The 21,380-nt window shown below is 37.1% G+C and overlaps 1 protein-coding gene and 1 long non-coding RNA gene across 3 annotated transcripts in view; one reads left to right on the forward strand and one right to left on the reverse strand.

Moving 5' to 3' along the window:
• Positions 1-21,380, forward strand: part of LOC135276047 (uncharacterized) — a 142,493-nt gene that overhangs the window by 58,507 nt on the left and 62,606 nt on the right. The gene's annotated exons all lie outside the window — the stretch shown is intronic.
• The window catches only part of MUSK (muscle associated receptor tyrosine kinase), a 127,708-nt gene that overhangs the window by 50,042 nt on the left and 56,286 nt on the right, over positions 1-21,380 (reverse strand). Inside the window, exons 6-8 of one of the 2 annotated variants that reach the window (XM_064379002.1) lie at positions 18,181-18,210; positions 12,607-12,731; positions 2,983-3,142 (exon numbers count right to left, since the gene is read on the reverse strand). In XM_064379002.1, the coding sequence (XP_064235072.1) occupies positions 2,983-3,142; positions 12,607-12,731; positions 18,181-18,210 (315 nt within the window). The remainder of the gene's footprint in view (positions 1-2,982; positions 3,143-12,606; positions 12,732-18,180; positions 18,211-21,380) is intronic. The other variant, XM_064379005.1, reaches the window with a different exon arrangement.

The following is a 21,380-nucleotide window of genomic DNA, read 5'->3' on the forward strand; positions in this document are numbered from 1 at the left end:
AGGTCAGTCAGAGGGCCACAGTAGGGACAGACAGGTAGACCTAGCTGCCAAGTTTGCAGAGCAGAGTGCAGACAAGGGCATGATGAAGGATTTGACTGAGATGCAGAGGGTTGTGCTGCTCTAAAAGGTGTCTCAAAGAGGCTGGCCCAGCCAGGAAGGTCCCCTGGGTCCAAACCAAGCCAAGAGATAAAATCACAAGTTCCTCAGCTGCAGACCTCACCAGAGGCCTGGCGGGTAGCAGTGGTGCGGAGGGTGTCCAGAAGACACCACTGCCTAAATACAAATCCTCTTCTCTTTTGCCATCTAGGGAAAGAGAAGGAAGGAAGAATAGGGAGAAAGAACTCTGGCAAGGGGGTGTCTTTGAGTGAATAATAACCTGAAATGAGATTCTCCCTAGATTAGTAACATTAATATTTTTCTTCTGCCCAGTGAAAGTACAGGTTAAATTAAATTAGATCAGTTTATTTTCTTGGATTGGGTATTCATATGTAAATGTGATTTTCTCTCTCTCCCTGTGTTTATATAAAACACACACACACACACACACACACACACAATTAAAAATATATATTGATAGATTTTTATAAATATATTTAATAGTAGGTCTTGATCAAATGTCAAATAAAACAAAGACAGCGAGACTAGAATAATTCCAGGTAATTCAAAGGCATCAACATTTTTGAGTATTATATTATCTCTTGGGCCTTCTCCTGTTCATATGCTTTGTATTTATATATTATTGTTTTTTCTGGGCACCTTTCAAAATCTGATGCATCTGAACACATTCTTCTAGTCCACTGCCATTTTCAAGCACTTGCAAACCTTATTTCTGTCCTGATTTGTCCTGTGCCTCTCTCCTCTTCCCCCTGAACCAATGCTGCTGCTGCTGTTCAGACGACACCTGGAAGAGCCTCCTGACAGCTTGCCACACTTCCCAACCTCTCGACACTTCAACATCCATTAATTTACTAGAGGATATAGCTGACCATTGCCCTTATTTCCTCTAAATCATTAGATGACTTCTTAGCAATGAAATAATATGCTAAACCTATGCAGGCTCTTTATAACCTGGCAAGAGCCCATGTTTCAACCTTTGCTTACACTTTCCACCTCCCTGCTGTCTCTCTCATGGTCTAGCCTTGCCTACTGACTTGCTGTTTTTTCTTTTTTTAATATATACTTTAACTCCAGATGGATTAAAGATTTGCTGTTTGTTGAATAGGTCTGAAAGCTTTGACTTCAACCTAGTCATCTCATATCCACATCTTCTGCTCCAATGATACTTCTTTTCCAAAGATTCCCTGATATTCTCCCTCTCTTGTTCTGCTGTTGTATTTTGTCTATGCTTCTGCAATAGAATATAGTCTGTGCCATAATACATGTGACTAACTAACATCCTTCTAGATTCAGAGTTCCTGGAAGACAGAACCGATTTTTAAATTAACTTTTCATCTCTTACTCTGCCCAACACAATGGCCATCATCTAGAGTATTTGATAAATGCATGTAAAAGTGCTTTATAAACATTAAAGTGCTATGTAAATAGTAATTCTTATGACTATTTATATAATATTATATGATTATTACTATGCAATTACTAATTATATGATATTATTATTATTCTTTGTTAAATTGAGTTGAATTTACTTTTAGAAGACTTTCCATTTTCTGGGAGAAATGATTTCCCACCTGTGGGAATAATCATAGAAGAACTGATATTATAGGTACTATAGATATATAGATAGGTGGGAATGATATTTCCCACCTTTGGGAATAATCATAGAATAACCGATATGATGTCTGAAGACATGGTAGGCAGAGATATCACGGAGGAGAAAGGAGAGGGAGCCTTAATTTTGGAGTCTTCTTTTTTCTTCATAGACATGTCCCAGAGGGCCAGCCTTGTTCAGTGCTCCTTATCATTTATCCATGGCTTTTATTCACCTCATATTACAAACCACAGACATTACTGGAAAGTTCCCCATCAGGGAAGATCAAAGAGGTGGCACTGTAATAAGAAACAGCAGGCTGTGGGGAGCTGGCCCTAGGCACAGGCTCTACCCGTGCTTGCCTTACATGTCAGGCCAAGCACTTCTCTCCTGACCCTTGAGCCATAGGCATGCTATGAATATAACATGCCTGGCATTTCCTGATACAGGGGTTATTTCCATCTCTAGGAATTCTATAAATGTTCGCAGAAGCCTTTGGGACATTTACATTTTAAAAATAAACCTTTAGAACTCAACACATATATCCTAGAAATCCGTGTATCAGCCTTTCTCTTGAAAACACCTGTAAGTCCTGCTGTGGCTTGCCTGAGGCAGGAAAGGGAAAGACCACAAGGATCATGCTTGTAGGTAAAAAAATGCCCACAAGAAATAGCCATGCAGAAATTGGCACAAGCATGCTGAATGTCTGCCAACTTTCTCCATGGGAGCCTTGGAAAGTTTGATCAACCCAGAGAGGGAATGAGGAGTGGGGAAAAGGAAAGGAAATTAAAGAAAGAAAAGGAAAAGAGGGAGGGAGGAAAGGAAAGAGGGAGGAAGGAAGGGAGGGAGGGATGGAGGGAGGAAGGGAGGGAGGCAGAAAAGGAGCAAACAAGGAAAGGAGGGAGGGAGTGAGGAAGGAAGGGAGAGAGGGAGGGAGGAAGAGGAGGGAGGGAGGAAATGAGGAAAGGAGGGAGGAAAGAGAAATGGAGAAAAGAAAAAAAATAAGATAAAAGAAAAGAAAGGAAGGAAGAAGGAAGCTCCTGGAAGCTGTTACTTATCACTTGGGCAGGTATTTGAGGATTTAGTTTTTCAGGCAGCAAATCTGCTGAAATCCATATCTAGGTCATCTCTAGAGTATCCCCACAGAGGAGGAAATAGATCAAACGCAACTGAAATAAGAGATAAAAGGGAGATTTTCTCCAGTGCTGGATACTGTAGAATAGTATCAACTCTCCCCTCTCCTGAAATAATGCAGACGTGAAGGGGCATCCTACCTGCTATGCTGATGGTGGCGGCAGCCTTGGAAGTACTGAACTTCTCTCCATGCTTATTGGTAGCTATACATGTGTAGAGTCCTGGCTTGGTGATAAACAGCTGCAGTCTTGAGTCAATCACCCGGTCTTTCACACTCTCTTGAATGGACCCAGAAGAAACCTGATGTAGTAAAGGAAAATAAAAGATAGAACTCAGTCAAGGATTTCTTACTCTACCGTGTCAATAGATTTGAAGGGAGAAGCATTAAGATTATAATCAAGTGCATGTGGTGCACTGCAAAAATAGCCAAAAAATTGCCTTCCCTATGCCCATGCCCTTGCAATATGACTTTGTAGCTCTTCCCTCAAGAAGTAGCATTTTTCTCCATAACTTGAATTTAGATTAGCCTTGTGATGCATTTTGGAATGAATGAGCAGAAACTAAAGTTCTTGCACATTGTGGCTGGCTCTCTTGTTTATGGAATCTGGAGCCACCTATGAATAACCAAGAGCCAGTATGCTAGAAGATGAAACACACATGGCCTGTTTGTCCCCACTGCCCCAGGTGGGAACCAACCACAGCTGTCTGAGGTACGCGTAAGGCTATTCTGAACCAACTAGCACCCTTTCACCTGCCAATCGCAGGAACTTGACCAGCCAAGATCAGGCAGTCCTGCTCAGCAGCAAAACGAAAGCAGCAAAACCACCCGGTTGAACTACAGACTTGTCAGCACTGATAGTTATTGGTTTAAGTTGCTAAGCTTTGGGCTGGTGTGTGATACAGCCATAGATAACCAATACAAGGTATGAATAATATACAGTGTGGATCCTCCGATGTATGTCCTCAATGTCCTGCAGATGACAGTTAAATATGAGAGGTTGCACACTTACGGACTTATTTTCATAACTCCTGTTCAGTTCTCCATAAATGCATGTCAGATAAGTGGATGGTTATCAAGAAAAATGTTTGTGAAGCCAAGTCTGTCTCTGAGGCATGACATACATAATACATACATAATACCTCAAGGTCACTGAAAACATCCTTAGTAGGAAAGAGAAGCCGTTTTTAAATTACCTGACGTCTCTTCTCCTGGACTTCATCTAGGAATTGAAATAGTTTAGCAAAGAGACCAACATGTTAGGAAGTTCATGCAGGAGGTACTACTTAAACCAGAAAATCAAATGTCCTTAAAAAGCCAAGATATCACTGCAATACTGGCACCCAATTAACAGCTGAATTTATATAAATGCATATATATTAGTCAACATTACTCCAACTCTATAGGAAAGATAGCTGCCCAGCACATTTTACAAGGTTGCATAGTTAGAATTTGCATCCTAGTGTGTCTAACACCAAAGCCTATGCTTTTAGTTATTTTGTTACAGTGCCTTCCCTAGTCCTAGAAGAGAGAACAAATGAAAGTCCTTAGAAAACAAGAAGGGTAACAATTACCTTAACAAATCAACCAACCATGAACAAAATACATGTCTGACAAATGTCATTGTTAAAGTGGTGGCATTTTATAAAACGGTGCTTTTTTTCCCCACTGTTTTCTTGAGCACACTACCACATTTTCAATAACTAATCTTTAATTAACACTACTTGTATGAGGGAAAGATGATGCCAATTTCAGGGAAATTGGAGTGAAATTACAATTAAGGAATCAGCTGTGGTATGCCTTGACTTTAACTTAAAGGAGTGGAGGTGGGTCCCATAGTGGCCTGAACTTGGCTTCTTGGCTGAAGGAGATTCCTCTGTCCAGTATCAGGGAATGAGGCTGAGAATGAGACATTTTGGAGCCAATTATTTTATTGTATTGCATGAGGATTTTCACAGTTTGACTAGTCAGGAAGAAGAAAGCCCTGAGGTAAGTCAGACTTCCTTCCTAGTTGCCAGGTGGCTGGCTACCTCTGGCACCAAGCACTGTGTTGTTGTCCAACTAGCTTGTCTTTTTATTCTTTACCTTCATGAATAGTCTCAGTTCTTATGATAAAAACTGGCTTATGTGATTATCAATTTACCTTAACTGGGGAATCTTTCCAGGTCAGATCAAGTATCGTGGCATTTTCCCCAGATAAGCAGCCTAGGCTCTATGAGAAATTAACAAAGTGGAGAGAAAAATATTTTTAAGAGACAAGCACTCAGCTGGGAATTCAAACTGAATTCATCATTATCATATTTATCAGAAGTGCAATGTTTTGTTATATGAGTATCCGAGTTAGATTAAAGGGACTGAAAATATTTGGACTCCCCTGAATTTTAATACAAAGCAACAATGAGAAAAAAGCTGAAGACCCCAAGCCTCTACGCTCAATCGACAGACTTTGTTATTTTGTATTTTATATTTTGTATATAAATATCTTTTTCCAGTTTATGTAAGTGAAAGAAGAACAGTTTGAAAATTCTTTGCAAAGATGGTTCCCTTCTACAAGAAGCAGGAATGTGCAATGCCTTAGAGACAACTTTGAAGCAAGGAATCTCCCCAAATGTTGCCCTAAGTTCCACTGTTTTCATGTTCACACCTAAGAAAGTCATTCTTAAACACCTCCTCAAGATCACTGAAAACATCCTTAAGCAGGAAAGAGAAGCAGTTTTTAAACTGCCTGAACTCTCTTCTCCTGGATTTCATCCAGGTGTTGAAATAGTTCAGCAAAGAGACCAACATATTAGGAGGTTCATGCTTGAGTACGAAGTGGCTCCTGAATACTTTCCCCCTGCTTTCAGAGGCCTTGCTTGATTCAGTTTGTGACTCATGCACAGCAGGCCCTGTTAGTCATAGTTTGAATTTGTTTTTCTTTCTTCATGGATCGTTCTGATCAACAGTTTAGTATTTTTGATGATCTGAAAATAAAAACAATTCCCTCTGCCCTCCATTTATCTTTTATCGTTCCTCAGTTTTAAAAGATCATAGGGGTGAGTCTGGATTAATACTGTGAGCTTTTACCAAGGTATGCTTAAAGAAAACAGAGTACTTAATTGAGGTGACTATGTTTGGTAGTTACAGGAAATACATGATGTTCTCTAAGTCACTCAGGCATATCAACCTGAGGGAGCTAGAGAAACAGCTCTCTGCTCTGGGTGTGATGTTCTGTCTTTCTGAGTTAGCAGTAACTATGTTGAGGAGATGTATCTGTTAATTTGCTTGACTGCAGTAATCGTTTCATTGTATATGTTATCTAAACATCATGTTTTACCCCTTATATATAATAAAAATCAAAATAAAACATCTTTTTTTCTAAAAAGAGGCGGTACTATAGGAAGCTCTGTTAAATAGGCATAATAATTTATACCTGACATAATGTGTGTAAAAACTCTTTGAAGTTGATAGAGCAGTTATAGACCTGTAGAGTACTTCTTAACATAGCATTAATACATTAATAATGCCATCTTGAGAGAATCTACCCCCAGCTATGGATAATCTGGTAATTTTATGATTTGACCTTAGCAAAGGAAGACCTCTGAAAGGTATTCTGGTCTCAAGGGCTCTGTCTTGCAAATAGTTCCAACTGGCTGGGAATACTTGAGGAACTGTTAGAATATGGCCTAGTAGGGTTCATATTTATGCAGTTGTAATAATGTCTGTTTATGAATCATAGAAAAAGGGATAATAAACCGAGAGACATTTCCATTGATTTTCTGATTAACGTAGCCATAAATATTAGGCTCTTTCAAACAGTCTGCTGAATTATTCCACATAAGACTTATTACATGTAATTATTTTGGTTTACTCAGCTCGTAAGATAAAAGGACTTCATGGGTCATGTATTTTTAACCAAAACTAGCCTCTTAAAAATATGTCTAAATATAGATATGCCTCCCTTTAAGAAAATTTAAAAACACAATCTCAACCTAGGTGATTTGGCTATTTATTTTATAAAATTCTAATAAGTTAAAATTATTCAACTTCTAAAATATTTTAGAAATCATGTTTATTGGACAAAGCAAGAGGGACATGAAATTTTTCTATATTTTTTAGTTGTATGCCAAAATAACAGAGATATTATTGGTATAACTTTAAATAAATATACTTATAAAAATACAAAGAATTTTCTTTTTATAAAGTAAGCTCTGCTCTATCCATGCCAAACTATTTCCAAGACTGTAAAACAAAAGGAATATTACCATTCACTCTGAAGTTCATCTTTGAATGCAGATTTCCACAAAAATGCATGGCATTTCCATAGGAGGAAAGCAATATATTTTCTAATCCTTGTGGGGCGTGTTGCTGGACTTTCTCTTGCTCTTTGACTCTAACTGTTCAGGGTTTTGGTTTACTAGTAGGTTCACAGAGGGGGAGAAAGGGAACAGTCACCTCTTTCAGAGTACCCATTGTACTTAGTAGCATGCTACGGCATTAGTTTACTAACTTGTAGTGAGGGAAGAGCCACAGTTCAAACTCTGTTTTATTCTGTGCCAAGTATCTCCCAGCTCTGCATTTGTCTTTGTTCAGTCCACCAAAAATGATATCAGGACTATAGGATTCTCTGTGTTCTCCTCCGTGGGCTTTCCGGTTTGCTACTTTTACAACATCAAATGCCTAACATTGCCTCCGTGTCCTGTGATTTGCGTCAATGTGGACAGTCGTCTTGATTTCCTTTCAGACTTGGGTAGAATTACCAAGAACTAAACTTGGCTCTAAGAGCAACGCACACTCTCTGACCATAAGGACTGCAGATGCACTTTGCTTTCTTCCTGGATGGAAGTCACTTAGTTTGTTTTGTTCTCGTTTTAGAATTTGAGGTGATAAATTTATTTTGCCTTTCATTTCTTTTTTGTGAAATGACCCCAACTTACAAGTTGGGGGTCTCAATAAGACCGAAACGATCTTAAACTATCCTACTCTTATTATTCCTGAACTTCAACAGAGAATAATCATTCATCTTCCACTTCTAACTTCATATGAGTCTTTTGAAAATACTAAAAATTTAAAGTGTATACCTTTCCATTTTCTTTATTACTATTTTTACATAGACAAATTAGTGAGGTTATATTGTCAGTCTCCCAATTTTCTTAGGCTGTCTTTATACTCTTTTGAGAGGCTTAAGACAACTGTAACAATTTCCATACAAGAGCCACAAAACACACTGACAAATAATATTCAAATTTTAAATAACACTTGAAATGTACTTTGAGAGGTAAAGAAGAGCAGAGACTCCAAGTTGCTTTATTGTAACTGGACAAAATCAGAGAACATTAGCCCTGTTGTCACATTAGAGATCATGTTGATAGCTACCTGACATCTGTGTTAGCGCAGATATGAGAAAATCAGTGTCTGAGTAGTAAATGGACCCCCAAATCATATTAGCTAAAAAGAGGCATTTGCAAGCTAAGTCTTCCAACTCTCCATCTAATTCTCATTCTACCCTGCCTCAAGTTACAAGCTGGAAAAGCACATTCATTTGTTTATGTACTATATTTGAAAGGATGTAGGATAGACAAATAAAATGAAACAATTTTATTAACAAATTATGAGAAAATTGATTTTGTTCAAGTAACAGTAAAGAAACTTCAGTGAAAATGATAGTGAGAATGACAATAATAAATGAATTATATGTTTTGGAGGGTGCCATTGCCGTAAGACATTCTTTGTTATTGGGGTAGCCATAGATTTTGGCACTTTCCCCGTTTTACGACATCCAACTAAAATTTCACACATTGACACATTTTGTTCTCCATGTCCCTCCCTGCCTTCCCCTCTTCCCTTTCTTGTCTTATGTCCTGGTTCTCACCTTTCGGGCTGCAGCCAGTCAATCTTCTTAGGGCACCCTGCTTTACAGGGACAAGGGTGGGGCCAAGTACAAGTATAGAGGAAAGCATTATTTTTTGAGATTCCTTTTTTCAAAAAACAAAATTAGACTTTTAATTTTTTAAGCTTATCGGTGGTGTAACTCACAAATAGAAATTGTATATATTTAAGGTGAACAAGGTGCTGTTTTGATATACACATATATTGTGAAATAATCACTGCAATCAAGATAGTGAACTATCACCTCACATGGTTACCTTTGTGTGTATGTGGTGAGAACACTTAGGATCTACCCTCTTAGCAAATTTCGAGTGTGCAATACAGTGTTGTTAACTGTAGTCACTATATGGTACATTACATCTCCAGTACTTATTCATCTCACGTGACTGAAACTCTATATCCTTTGATGATCATCTCCCCATCCTCCCATCCCTGACAGCCACCATTCTAGTCTGTGCTTCTATGAGTTCAACTCTTAGATTCCACATACAAGTGAGATCATTTGGTATTTGCCTTCTGTATCTGGCTTATTTCACTTAACATAATGTTCTCGAGGTGATCCACGTCGAGATGCTTTGAATGAGGTTACAGGTCTGGGAAACTTCACTCTCAGTCTTCTGAACTCTCTTCCCTTCTATCTTTCTGAAACTGTAAGTTGTTTAACTTTATTTAAAAGCAGTATACAAATTAACTTATTACATGGAGATGCCTCAGGGTTACCATTCTTTCATGCTGCGAAATGCTTCTAAAGCCTACAGTATGCCAAGCCCTAATGACAGGATAACTTCCTGCTTTAAGGCGGTTTTTTATTGTTTGTTTTGCTCCAGGGTATTTACCTTAGTTTTAGTCACTGTTATTTAATTTAGAAGAAACTTTGCAATGGCCTACAAAAGAGAGGAATAAAAACAATTTAGGAATAAGAACTGTGTTATGAAAAAATCCTCTGGGATTTTTGGTGCTCATCATTGTAGGCACAGAGACACCAGAAGTGCGCACACAAGGAAAGAAAGCCATGTGAGGATACAGGGAAGTAACCATGTGAAGCCACCTACAAGCCAGGAAGAGAGGCCTTACCAGAAACCAACCCTGACAGCACCTTGACCTTGGACTTCCAGCCTTTAGAACCATAAGAAAAAAAAATTTCTGTTGTTTAAGACACAGAAATTTTCTGTGATATTCTGTTATGGCAGCCCTAACATACTAATATAATCCTGGAGAAAAGAAAGTCACGAAGATATGAAATAGTTCAAGTCCATGAAAGAAAGTGCCTTGGATTGGGTAGAAATTATGCTTAATATCATTTGAATTATACCATAAGTTTTCACCTACTTTAAAAAGAAGTCCCCCATATTCTTGTTGCGATGCTTGCATTAAACACAATTTGGGATGATGTCCCTATTTGGGACACTTCTTTGATCTCCAAATGGTACCACTAATATCTGGGCTTCGAGTTTGTCAGTAAAAAGGTTTTATAGAAAATCTGATTGGAAGTCATTTTCAGTCCTCCCAAGATGACTTTTTGGGGGACTGACTAGACCCCAACATAAACTTGGCATCAATGAACAAATTGGGGGCTTGCTAATGTGGTCAAAGGTGGCTAGCCTGAGGAAAATGCATCACTGGGGTCATCTTAAATGTTCCCTGATTTCTGAAGAATCATGAATGTGTCTATGAGGGTGAGAGTCAGTTTTAAATATCTGGCAGGCACAGAGGGTATAAAGCCAACTTACAAGTGTGTCAGTTGAGTTAGAGCTCTCCTGCACCAGTTATTCCTTCTCCCTACCTCCCACCCAGTCCTTCTGGGGTCATAAATAGCAGCTAGGAAATGGGGGAAGAATGAGTGAGCATGAGCTAAGAAGCCAACTGTAATTTTTTTATGTGAAAGTTAAACTGCAATATCCCGGAGAAGGGAGGAACTGTGAATGCCATTGGATGCTTTGGTTATTACTTGGGACTAGACACTTAAATGACTAAGTTGGGATGTTAATGATTTAAAATCAACTAATAGTAACCAGAAAAATCACAGATCCTCCTTAAGGTAGGCTTAAATAGTGGCAAAAGACTTTGCTCTGCTGAATAAAATGACAAAGAAAGTAAGATTGTGTTACGTGCAAGTCCTGTTCATTCAGCAGCTGAGTTACAGTAATAATAATCTTAGCTCACATGTTTAACTCTTGTTTATGGACCCAAAATCCTAAAAGATAAATCAAACATAAAATTAAGAAAAATAAATGTATAGAAAGATGGTATGATCAAAGGATCAGACATTTTCAGCAATTTCTGGAAGATACAGAGAGGTGACTGGATAGATAGAAAAATTAACATCAAGTAAGTAGCTGAAACCTATAGTGCATAGCAGGTAAACAAAGATAACTAGGCATACAAGGAAACAACACAAAATAAACATGAATCAGTGGGAAAACAGACACAAGAAGTGAAACCTAGCACAAAAGAAGAGGTTTACTGAGAGAAGATGGTTACATTTTGTCTATAAATTCATGGAAAATTTCGAGGTTCAGATAGCAGGGGCTGTAAGTAGGAACCAGCTTGAAGGAAGTCAGCAAAGTAATGGAAGAACTCTTGGAACTTTTTTCTTTAGAAATTACCCATTCTCAGGTATTTCTTTGTCGTGATGCGACAACCAACTAATACAGCTACCAAGCACTTGATATTATCCCTTCTAATTATAGGTATGTACCCATTAATCAACCTTCCTTCCCCACTGCCTCTAGTACCCATAATTTTACTCTCTATCTCTGTGAGGTCAATTTGTTTTTAGCTCCCACATATGAGCGAGAACATGAAATGCTTGTCTTTCTGTGTCTGGCTTATTTCACTTAACATAAATGTCCTGCAGTTCCATCCATGTTGTTGCAAATAACAGGATTTTATTCTTCTTATGGATGAGTAATATTTCATTGTGTATATGTACCACATTTTCTTTATCCATTCATCCACTGATGGATACTTAGGTTGATTCTATATCTTGGTTATTGTGAATAATGCTACAATAAAAATGGGAGTGCAGATACCTCTTAGATATACTGATTTTCTTTCTTTGGGCTGTATATCCATCCAGTAGTGAGATTGCTGGATCATATGGCAATTCTATTTTTAGTTTTCTGAGTAACATCTATACTGTTTTCCATGGTGACTGTAGTAATTCACATTCCCATGAATAGTGTAGGAGAGTTCTAATTTCTCCTAAGGTTGAACTTTCTGTCTCCTTTTCCTGCTTCATTTTTCTCCATAGCATTTGATGCCATACACATACAACACATATTTACCTGTCTTTCCCCATGAGAAGGTAAGCTCTTTGAGGGCAGAGAACTTGGCCTGTTTTGTTTACTCCTGTATCCACAAGGCCTGGAATAGTGTTAGATGTTCAGAAGCTCAATACACACTTGTAGAATGAATACATGAATGAATGTATGTAGGTAAAGTGCTTGAAATAGGGCCTTGCTGAAAGTAACTACTTAATATAAATCAGTTATTATTACCACTATTAAAAATAATGAAAAGAATGTTGAACTAACATGAATTCTAATTCTGAATTACTTTTCATCAAAGTAGCTTCTAGCAGGGAACTAATCTTTCACTGATGAGTTTTATGAAAATTATTTTACTTATATGGGAAGGTATTATTACCACTTCCCATTTACACAAAGACACAGAGAAAGAATTTGGTTTTTGAGTAGTCTTCACGATACAAGAAGCAAACTCTTGGAGTTTGATTTCTATGGCAATGGCTTCTAGGACAAAGATACTGGGAGGCTTTGAAAAGTGGTGTAGGTGAGACCAATGACAGAAATCTGGGTAACTACAAGTATATGGTCTATCCTCCAATTCACCACCGGAGGGTCTTCCCCAGACAAGTCCCCACACACATGACACTCACAGCATTTCCGTTTTCAATCCAGGTGATGGTGGGGACAGGAATGCCTGTTGCTGTACAGTGCAGGGTCACAAAGGAGCCAAAGGTGACATTGTGGGATTCAGGAGCCCGCAGGATCCTGGCAAAAACTGTTAGGAAGACAGAAGTTGTGAGTGTTGCTTCTGTAGGAAGTGATCAAGCTAGAGTGATCTTTTAAAAATGCAAATTAGACCATGTTCCCCTGTGTGCAATCCTTCAGTGTTTGCTCTCTTTTAAGGATAATGCCAAATGCCATGGCCGAGCCTGCAAGCCCTTTATGTTATAACTCTACATTTCTCACTGCTCAAGGACACACTGACTTATTCCTAACATAAGAAACTTGCCCTTGTTCTTCCTTTGCCTAGACCACTGATCCCTCAGATCCTGACATAGTGGGTTCCTTGGATCATTCAAGTCTCTGTTTAAGTGACATTTTCTCAGAAAGCTTCTCCTTAATCACCCAACATCAAGTGTAATTCTCCCCCTATTCACTTTTCATCAGCCTACATTATTGTCTTTACAGACTTTACAACTATCTGAAATTACCTTATTTATTTTTACTTGTCTGTTATTCCCCTTTCTTGTTAGATTGTTTGAAGCCAAAAGCCTTGCCTACTTTGTTGATGGCTGTATTGTTTCAGGCAGGGTTCCTGACCAGAGCAAGCATAGACTAGTGTTTTATTGAATTAATCAAATAATTATGCTTTACACCCTCAACTGTATCACAATGGGAGGGCAGAAAAATTGTGTCAAACTTTTCAGATGATATATTGAGCAAAAAAAGAGGATATTTTAGATAAAGTATAGGCAGGAGAATGAGTAATTTATATTCCTTTCAGACCTTGAATCCCACTGATTAAGAGGAAGTTATTTTGATGTAGGAAGAAATTTTACCTTTAAAGAGTGGGATTGAGACTCACAGTGCATTATAAATTGAAGGATACTTAGATTCACAGAATCATTAAACTTGGAAGAGACTTCAGAGATCAGCTAGATTCTTGCTCTTATTTTATAGATGTGGAAACCAAATCTTTGTGAATTTAAGTAAGTTGGTTTCCCAAGGTAACAAGAGTGATGAGTGAGAAACCTGGGCTCAGGTCTTCTGACTTCAAACTCAGTATTTGTTTAAACTATTATGGAATCTTTTGGATGGCCTGTTATACTGTAAATGTATTTTATGCTCCTAGCTTTTGATTTCTAGGACTTAAACACAGAACATAATATTAGAGTATGACGCCCCAATTAACACAATGCTTTGAAGCTGAGTTCTAGTTAATTGAAATTTGTGAAGACTGGATTCTAAACTAAAGTATGGGGAGACTACATGTGCTAGATAAGGAGATATGCAGGACAATGATAGAACAGGTCCAGAGCAGTGTCACAAGTTGGTTTGATTGTTGAATACCTCTTAAAAAGCATTGCACAATTTAAAGAGATTAAGGAATATTTGATTTGTTTGACACATGGGGACTTTTTGTGCATTTAAGTTAATTTGACTTCCTATCTTTGGATATTGATATTTTAGATATACAAATGTGGGGCCCAAAAGCCAGGAGAAAAGAAATACAAAGAAGATGCTGTCTTCAAGGCAAAAAGAGATTACAAAAAAATAAAAAAGAATGCTATGAAATGTTTAAAATGGACCTGAATCTCTCCCCCAAAACCAAAATTGAGCCTGATTTTAAGTCCTGGGGTCTAATTAACAATCTACAAAAATTAAAGGGTTAAGTAACATTTCAAAGAACACTATGGAGATGCAATTCAATCAAACCCAGACATTTAACAGGGAAAATTATTAGCATTAGGGGATACGAAAGGAAGAGTGATCTATTATAGATTGAAAGAGACTTAAGAGACATATAACCTAAATGCAATGTGTGGCCCTGCTTGGATTCTTATTCTCCCAACTTAGTCTAAAGTCACACTTGACAGCTAACACTGACAGGCATCCTAGCAAGGGTGCATCCAGGTACTCGTCTAATATTTTCTAGTTGCAGTAACAGAGACATAGCGCCCGTGTGCATCATCTGGCTAAAGTAACTCTTGCAGGGGTTGGGGCTATGCTTGTGTTTCCTAAAGTTTTTGAGTGTGGGACTACTGCATGACCATCTTATAGGTCCCATTGCCCCTGGGAATCTGAAACAAGCAAGATCTTTGAGAGATTTGGAAAATAGTGCTAGAAAAATGTTCTAGTAACATTGACTATACCCTTGAACTTTCAGAATCAAAAAGGCTTTTTGAATGAAAGCCTTCTGGCTGAAGAGGAGCAGAATAAAAAATTGGAGAATAATACAATTTCGATTATGTTTTGCTGCTTTAATTTATAAAGCCAAGAGTTTTAATTTGGGGTCTTTAAATTCTTCCTGGAAATATAGTAATCAGAAAGGTTTTATTTTGTCTTAATTTACAGCAGTTTTTTTTTCTTTTGGCTGTTATAATATTATTTGGAATATCATTTGGTCTTATTGCAAAACCTCTGATTATCCACATTGCACAATGCAACCAAGCATAATGTGGGATGGTAAATAAAACAGAGTGATTCAATGTGACTTTGGAATTAATTTAATTAATGTACTACTCTGCCCTCCATGGGAACTTTCTGGGGGCTCCAATGGAGCACAGGAGAGTACAGGCGTACTACTGACATTTTATAGGTAGCTTCCTGAATGTGAGACTGCTGATAAACTTCTTTCTCAAGGGGGCAGATATACTTTGGCCATGGGTTTTGTTCAGTGCAGTGGGTTAAGTTAAGAGGACAAAAAGGCCAGGGATTAAAAGGAAGCTGCTTTCTCCTGCACACTCACATTCTCTCCAGATGATAAAATAAAAACTCAACCCCTTTTTTTCAGTATCAAAAGTTAGTTTTCACCCTTCCTCCCAGTCTTCCTCCCTTCTCAAAGGAGATAGCAGATGTCTCTTGTGGGTCCACTCAAACGTTTCCTTATCATAGTACTTTCTCATTCCCATTCCCCTTACCCTTGTTTATATTTTATCATAACACTTACTACTATCTGAATCATTTGGTAATTACTGATTTATTCGTTTGCTTGTTTTTGTTTTTTGTCTGTCTCTCCCCTCTAGAATGTAAGCGTCACAAGGGCAAGATTTGCTTTGCTTATTAATACGGGCCGACTGATATAATCTGTATATCTATCTACATATCTATCTCTATTTCTAGAACCCTGCATGATATATATATATATATGGTTGGCTCTCAGTAAATGTTTGCTAAGTGAATGAATAAATAAATGAATGAACATAATGACTTCTCCAGTAAGGCTGGGGGAAGGGACTTGGATATGTTATGTGTATCTAAGCCCTATTCTAAGCTGTCTCCCAGCTCTCTTGCATCTAAGAAGGATATAAGGTTGATGTGTGGTAAGTAAGTCCACAGGTCAGGGTCTCTTCATCCTACAACTAGGAGTGAAAGGGGAAAGAGTGGGATAGGGAGGAGGAGGATGAGGAAACAGAAGTTATGTTAGTCTAATTCTCACATGGAATAGAAATCTTTATTTTTCACTCCAGCCTTATCAGCAATAAAGTTGATATATTTTTACCCAGCTCTATCTGAGCAATTGCATAATACTCAAATTTATCATTTTCAAATCTGAAAGGTAAAAATGTGATGCAGGAAATTTTGACATGTTTTTCAAGCATCAAAAACAATAAAGCCAGTTGCAATTAAAAATAAATGCCGTATTAACCTCCATGAATAATAATACACCTGCAATAACAAACTTGGACATAGGTCAGCAGTAAATCCCATTATTTCAGTGGTAGTCACAGCTGAAAATGCATTCTAGGTCATTGACTTAAGTTATATGACATGTTTCTCATCAAATAAAATGGGTATAGAATACCCTATTTTGTGTTTTATTTGCATGAAAGAATATAAAAGTGTTTTGTTACATAAACAATTAAACTGCTTAATAGAAGGAACATTAAATTATTTAATAAGTTGGAAAACATTTATAGCTGTTTTGATATGGATTTTTAAACCAAAAAAAATCATCAAGCCCCCCTTTCTGTACATAGTTTTATCCATCTTTCTCCAACTCACTGTGAGCCCTAAACCACTTGCTTTCCTGTGGGCCAGCAAGTTCATCTGCAACGTGGAAAACAGACACAGGTCATATATTTATCTCTGGGTTTTCTCTCATGGCATCTATTCATGAGTTTGGAGCTTTAATTTATCTTGGACAGACTTGCAGGGTTCACTGCAAGTGGGGAATCCTGTATTCAAAATTGGGCTCAAGAAGCCAGCAGTTCCAAAATCTTTTGTAACATAACCATGTTATATTCTCTCCTTATTTCAAAGCACTTTCAGATACAGAATCAATTTTATTATTGGTTGTCATCTCACAGAGTAATACATAGTGAAAAGATAAAGGCACTATTCACTCTTAAATTGTACTGGAGTGCAATAAAAACCCCAAGGGACAGGGCATCCATGTTAAGTCCTGAAATAAATGAGCGGTTTGGCTGGAGATGAACTACCTCTCTTTTCTTGGTAAGGGAGCAATGCCAGAGGAATACTTAAGTCTTTTATCAATTTCTATTTCTGAGCAGTTATTTCCAAAGACACAATGAGCTCCCATGGATTTTCTTTTCCCTTGCTCTTTTGTTATTTTCTAGCTTCCCTTGATGGGGCTTTTTAGGTTACATGATTCAAACCAGCAATGACTGAGAGGAATAAATTAAGGCAAAAAATTGCATAGGACCAGGTAAAATGCATTTTTACCTGCATTTAGTTGTAAGCAACCTGATATTTAAAAATAAGAAAACATTTTCAGTACTTTATACGAGATACTAAGATAAGGAGATACTGTTTTAAATAATACCAGTTTAGGATTAATTCCTACAGTCAACTCTATTACATGAGAACTCATGACTTTCATCCTCCAAATATCAAATTTTAGGTTAGAAAAGCACAAAGTTTGGCGCTTAATCAGAATGCAAGGTACTTTTTTTTTTTGACAGAAAACTGTAGTTCTATAGTAGAGCTTTCCCCAAACAAATTTAATTTCCAGCTCTTTTCCTCTAAACATATTCTACTATGTATATATGTCTGTGTGCAATGAAAATAACTTAATTTTTATTGATATGGCGCAATTGCACAATATGCCTCAGCTTGTTGAAATCATCCCAATAAAAACCTAAGCTGGCACCTTCACATTCTAAGATTTCTCCAAAACCTGTAAAACCCTCTACCCAAGAATGAAGTCTTTTAGTCAAAGCATAGCTTTCTCTTCCAATTTATCTGGGATTTATACTTTCATGTTGATTTATTTTATTCATTTTGTTTGCGTTTCCAAAGACACCAAATTGAAACATTTCTTCTGACTCAATCTTCCTTAAGAAATGCAAAGGGTCAGTAAGCATATTATATATAAAGAAGCCTATCTAATAACATGATTAAGTGCTGTGACTTAATATTCCCCATACATTGTTATTTCTTTAAAAAATGGCACTTAGAGCTGTTTATAAGGTCAGCAAAAATAAACAATTGAAAAGATCCACGAATTTAAAAAGAAGCCATGCAGAAAGAAAAAAAAATACCTTTAGTATCTTGTTCAGGTTCCCTTTCTTCTGTTAATAAAAACAAGACAAAACAAACACACACAATAAACACGCAAACAAAACAACACATCATGAAAAGGGAAATCTTTGACCACAGAAACATCAATTGTGCAACAAGATTAATTAGAAGCTGCTTGTTTCTTATTTCAATAAGAAACAAATGCAATCAAGGGAAACTGCCGGCCTTTTGAAAGCAAACTATTAAATGACATAAGATTTCGAGTGATTACTTTTAGCCAGGCAGTATTATACAGAAAATAAACTACAGCATATCTAACAATGTAGCTCTTTCATGAATTTTTATTCTAATGTTGACAATTACACTTTCTTTCAGGGCCACAGAGTGCCTACTATTCTCATACACTGCGTTCCCCGCTTGTAGCTTAGAGTCTCTTCTTACCAGGCCCTGCTGTGAAGTCAGTGGTGTTGAATCTGGGATCTCAGCTATCATTTCTATGGCAATAGACTCATGTTGTGGTAAACAGAGGATTAGGGGGTTTCTGCAGAATAGAACCTACCACCAACGGAGATCTGCAACTCTGCACTAACACAGAAGCTGCTTGGAGAGCAGAAAGGAGCAAATCATTACCTTCTGGGAATTTACTAAAGAAGTAAGGTCCACAGGATATTGTAAAATGTTTAGATTGGATAGAAAGCGCTGAGAATTTATAAATGTTTAAAAATCCTAGAAGAGAGACAACAAAACCAAATTAATTGTTCTAAAATGTCTAATATAACCATACCAGACATAGAACCCACGTGGAGCTATAGTTTTCTTTCCTGAAGTTTTATTTGTTCATGTCAATTTGAACCTTTCTTAGAGTTAGTAATAAGCCAACTGCAATATTTATTTGTAAGTAAAAAATGGCCATGCTATTGCTAACAACATTCAATGACAACAATACACACTTGCATAGTCCTTCACAGATTATGGATATTTTCATGCACATTTTACATGATCTCATTTAACTCTCACCATATCTCAGTAATTGACCATAATTGATACTATCCAGCCTGAGTTTGTTGACCTGCACATGTGATGGAAATGTTCCGCCTGCAACCACATCATGGGTGGGGACCATGTGTCCATCCAGATGAACTTAGCCAAAATTGACAAGGTCACAGGCAGGTTTAATAGTCAATTTAAAACCTATACTGTCCGTGGGGGATTTCTCAGAATGGGTGAGTCAGATGACTCCGTTCTTTGACTGGTCAAGTCTGACAGCATCTCAAACAACTTCTGATTAGTGAGAATCATGAGTGTGGAATATTTGTCATAAATAAATAGTGAAACCCCTCACTTTCTCCATCTAAAATTAGCCCATTTTCCAAACAAAGGATATGAGTCTTAGAGATTTGCTGCAGGTGCAGAGCAAGAAATTCAACCTCCTTTGCAGACATTGAGTTCTCATATTTATACTTAACACCCAATTCCCTTACATTTAAGAGAATTTGTAATTCCTCATTTAGAGTCTATTGTCTGTGTATACCTATGTAACAATCCTGCAAGATCTGCTCATGTACCCCAGAACTTAAGTATAGATTTTACTGTCTGAACTTTCCCTACCTCCATCAATTCAGTGAATTGAATACATTTATTGTTAAAAGGAGATTTAGAGGTCATCTGTCAAATGTACCTTCAAATGAAGAATTTTTTTTTAACAATATTCCAAATGGTGCCTGGTAAAGCATAGGTATTGGATAAATATTAGTTTCTTTCATATTGAAAACTGGTGATCTGGACATTTGGAAACTGCAGATTCCCTGTCTGTATTACAGACCTTAATCAGAAGAAATAAAAGAAAGTCCATGGTTGGGCCACATTAGACCTAAACAATCGCATTTGAATGCCTTTGTGCTGGGGACATCTTTCTAGTTCACTAGAATAATGTCCTTGCTTCTAAATTTGGGGAAAAAAAACTCACTGTCTCTCTCCCTCTTTTTCTTTTTCCTTTATCAGCCAAGTACCTAAGAGTGGTAGGGGTGGCCATGGTGTTTTTATAGAAATATTAAGTGTCTATTCTGTGACTGTGGTATCTCTAAAATTTTATTCTACAAAAGTTAAAGAGTATCAGTATTTTTTTTCCATCAGTAAATTCTGAGAATTATATTCACTTGTCATTTTCTTTCCTTAGAGTGCTCTTTGTCAGGGTTCAAGGGCAAGTGCAGGTCAATTCTGAGTCTCCTTTCGGTTTTGTTCCATAATCTATATAGGACCATACTCGAACTCTACTTTGAGCACAGGCTCAATTTTAGACAATGTTAATTTTCTTTTGATATTTTTCACTTTGATGTTGTTTCTGTTGTTCATTTTGCCTTATTTGTTTGGGAATGGAAGCAGTGCAAAACTTGGAAAGAATACACCTATTTCTTCCACTGTAAATAAACAGGACCAACTCAAGAGAAGAAAGAATGTCTAAGATTTGTCGCTATGAGGAAGTTTAGAATTTCTACCAGAAATTATGGTTTCATTTACAGACTATCAAAATTTCTTTCTAATGCAAATATATTATACCTCTTTATAGATACAAATTTATGTATGTTTATGCATTAACATACATTTGCATGCACACACAATTGAGGTTACTTTAGAGAAAATTATACAAGAAAAGTCTATAGGCCTATTTAAGCTCAGGTATTCAATGTATGACTTTGTATGTATCTATGACTTATTCAGTGTATGACTTTGTTGGTCATTTCAAGGTCAAACAGTAGTCCTAGTTTTTCCACATATCCTGCTTGCCTAGCCTACTATGATCACTCTTGAATTCTCAACTTATTGTTTTACCACTTATCAATTTTAAAATATTCTGCTTCATCATCTTTCTTCCAATTTAATTACTACATTTTCATTTAATTGCTTTATACATAATGCATTGTTCTTGTCTTCCAAATTGATTTGTAAACGTCTTTAGGAAGGTTACAGCTAGAATTATACTGGGGTTAGTATTAGACTTCTGTTGTCGGTTTATTTTCCTCTAAACTACAGCACAGTCTCTTGTAGAAAGAAGAACACACTTACTTCTAAAAAGTTATTTGCCAGTGGCATTAGTGAGGCATTTTCATCCTATTTTGTTGGAATCGTCTAATAGGATATTTAGAATAATCAATGACTGCTGTTATTGGACTAATTTGAGATATAATTTATTCACTTCACTTCAACATCCAAGGTAAATAGT

Source organism: Aotus nancymaae, unplaced genomic scaffold (assembly GCF_030222135.1).
Source record: "Aotus nancymaae isolate 86718 unplaced genomic scaffold, 86718_ANA_hifiasm-v0.15.2.pri h1tg000003l, whole genome shotgun sequence".
Lineage (NCBI taxonomy): Eukaryota > Metazoa > Chordata > Mammalia > Primates > Aotidae > Aotus > Aotus nancymaae.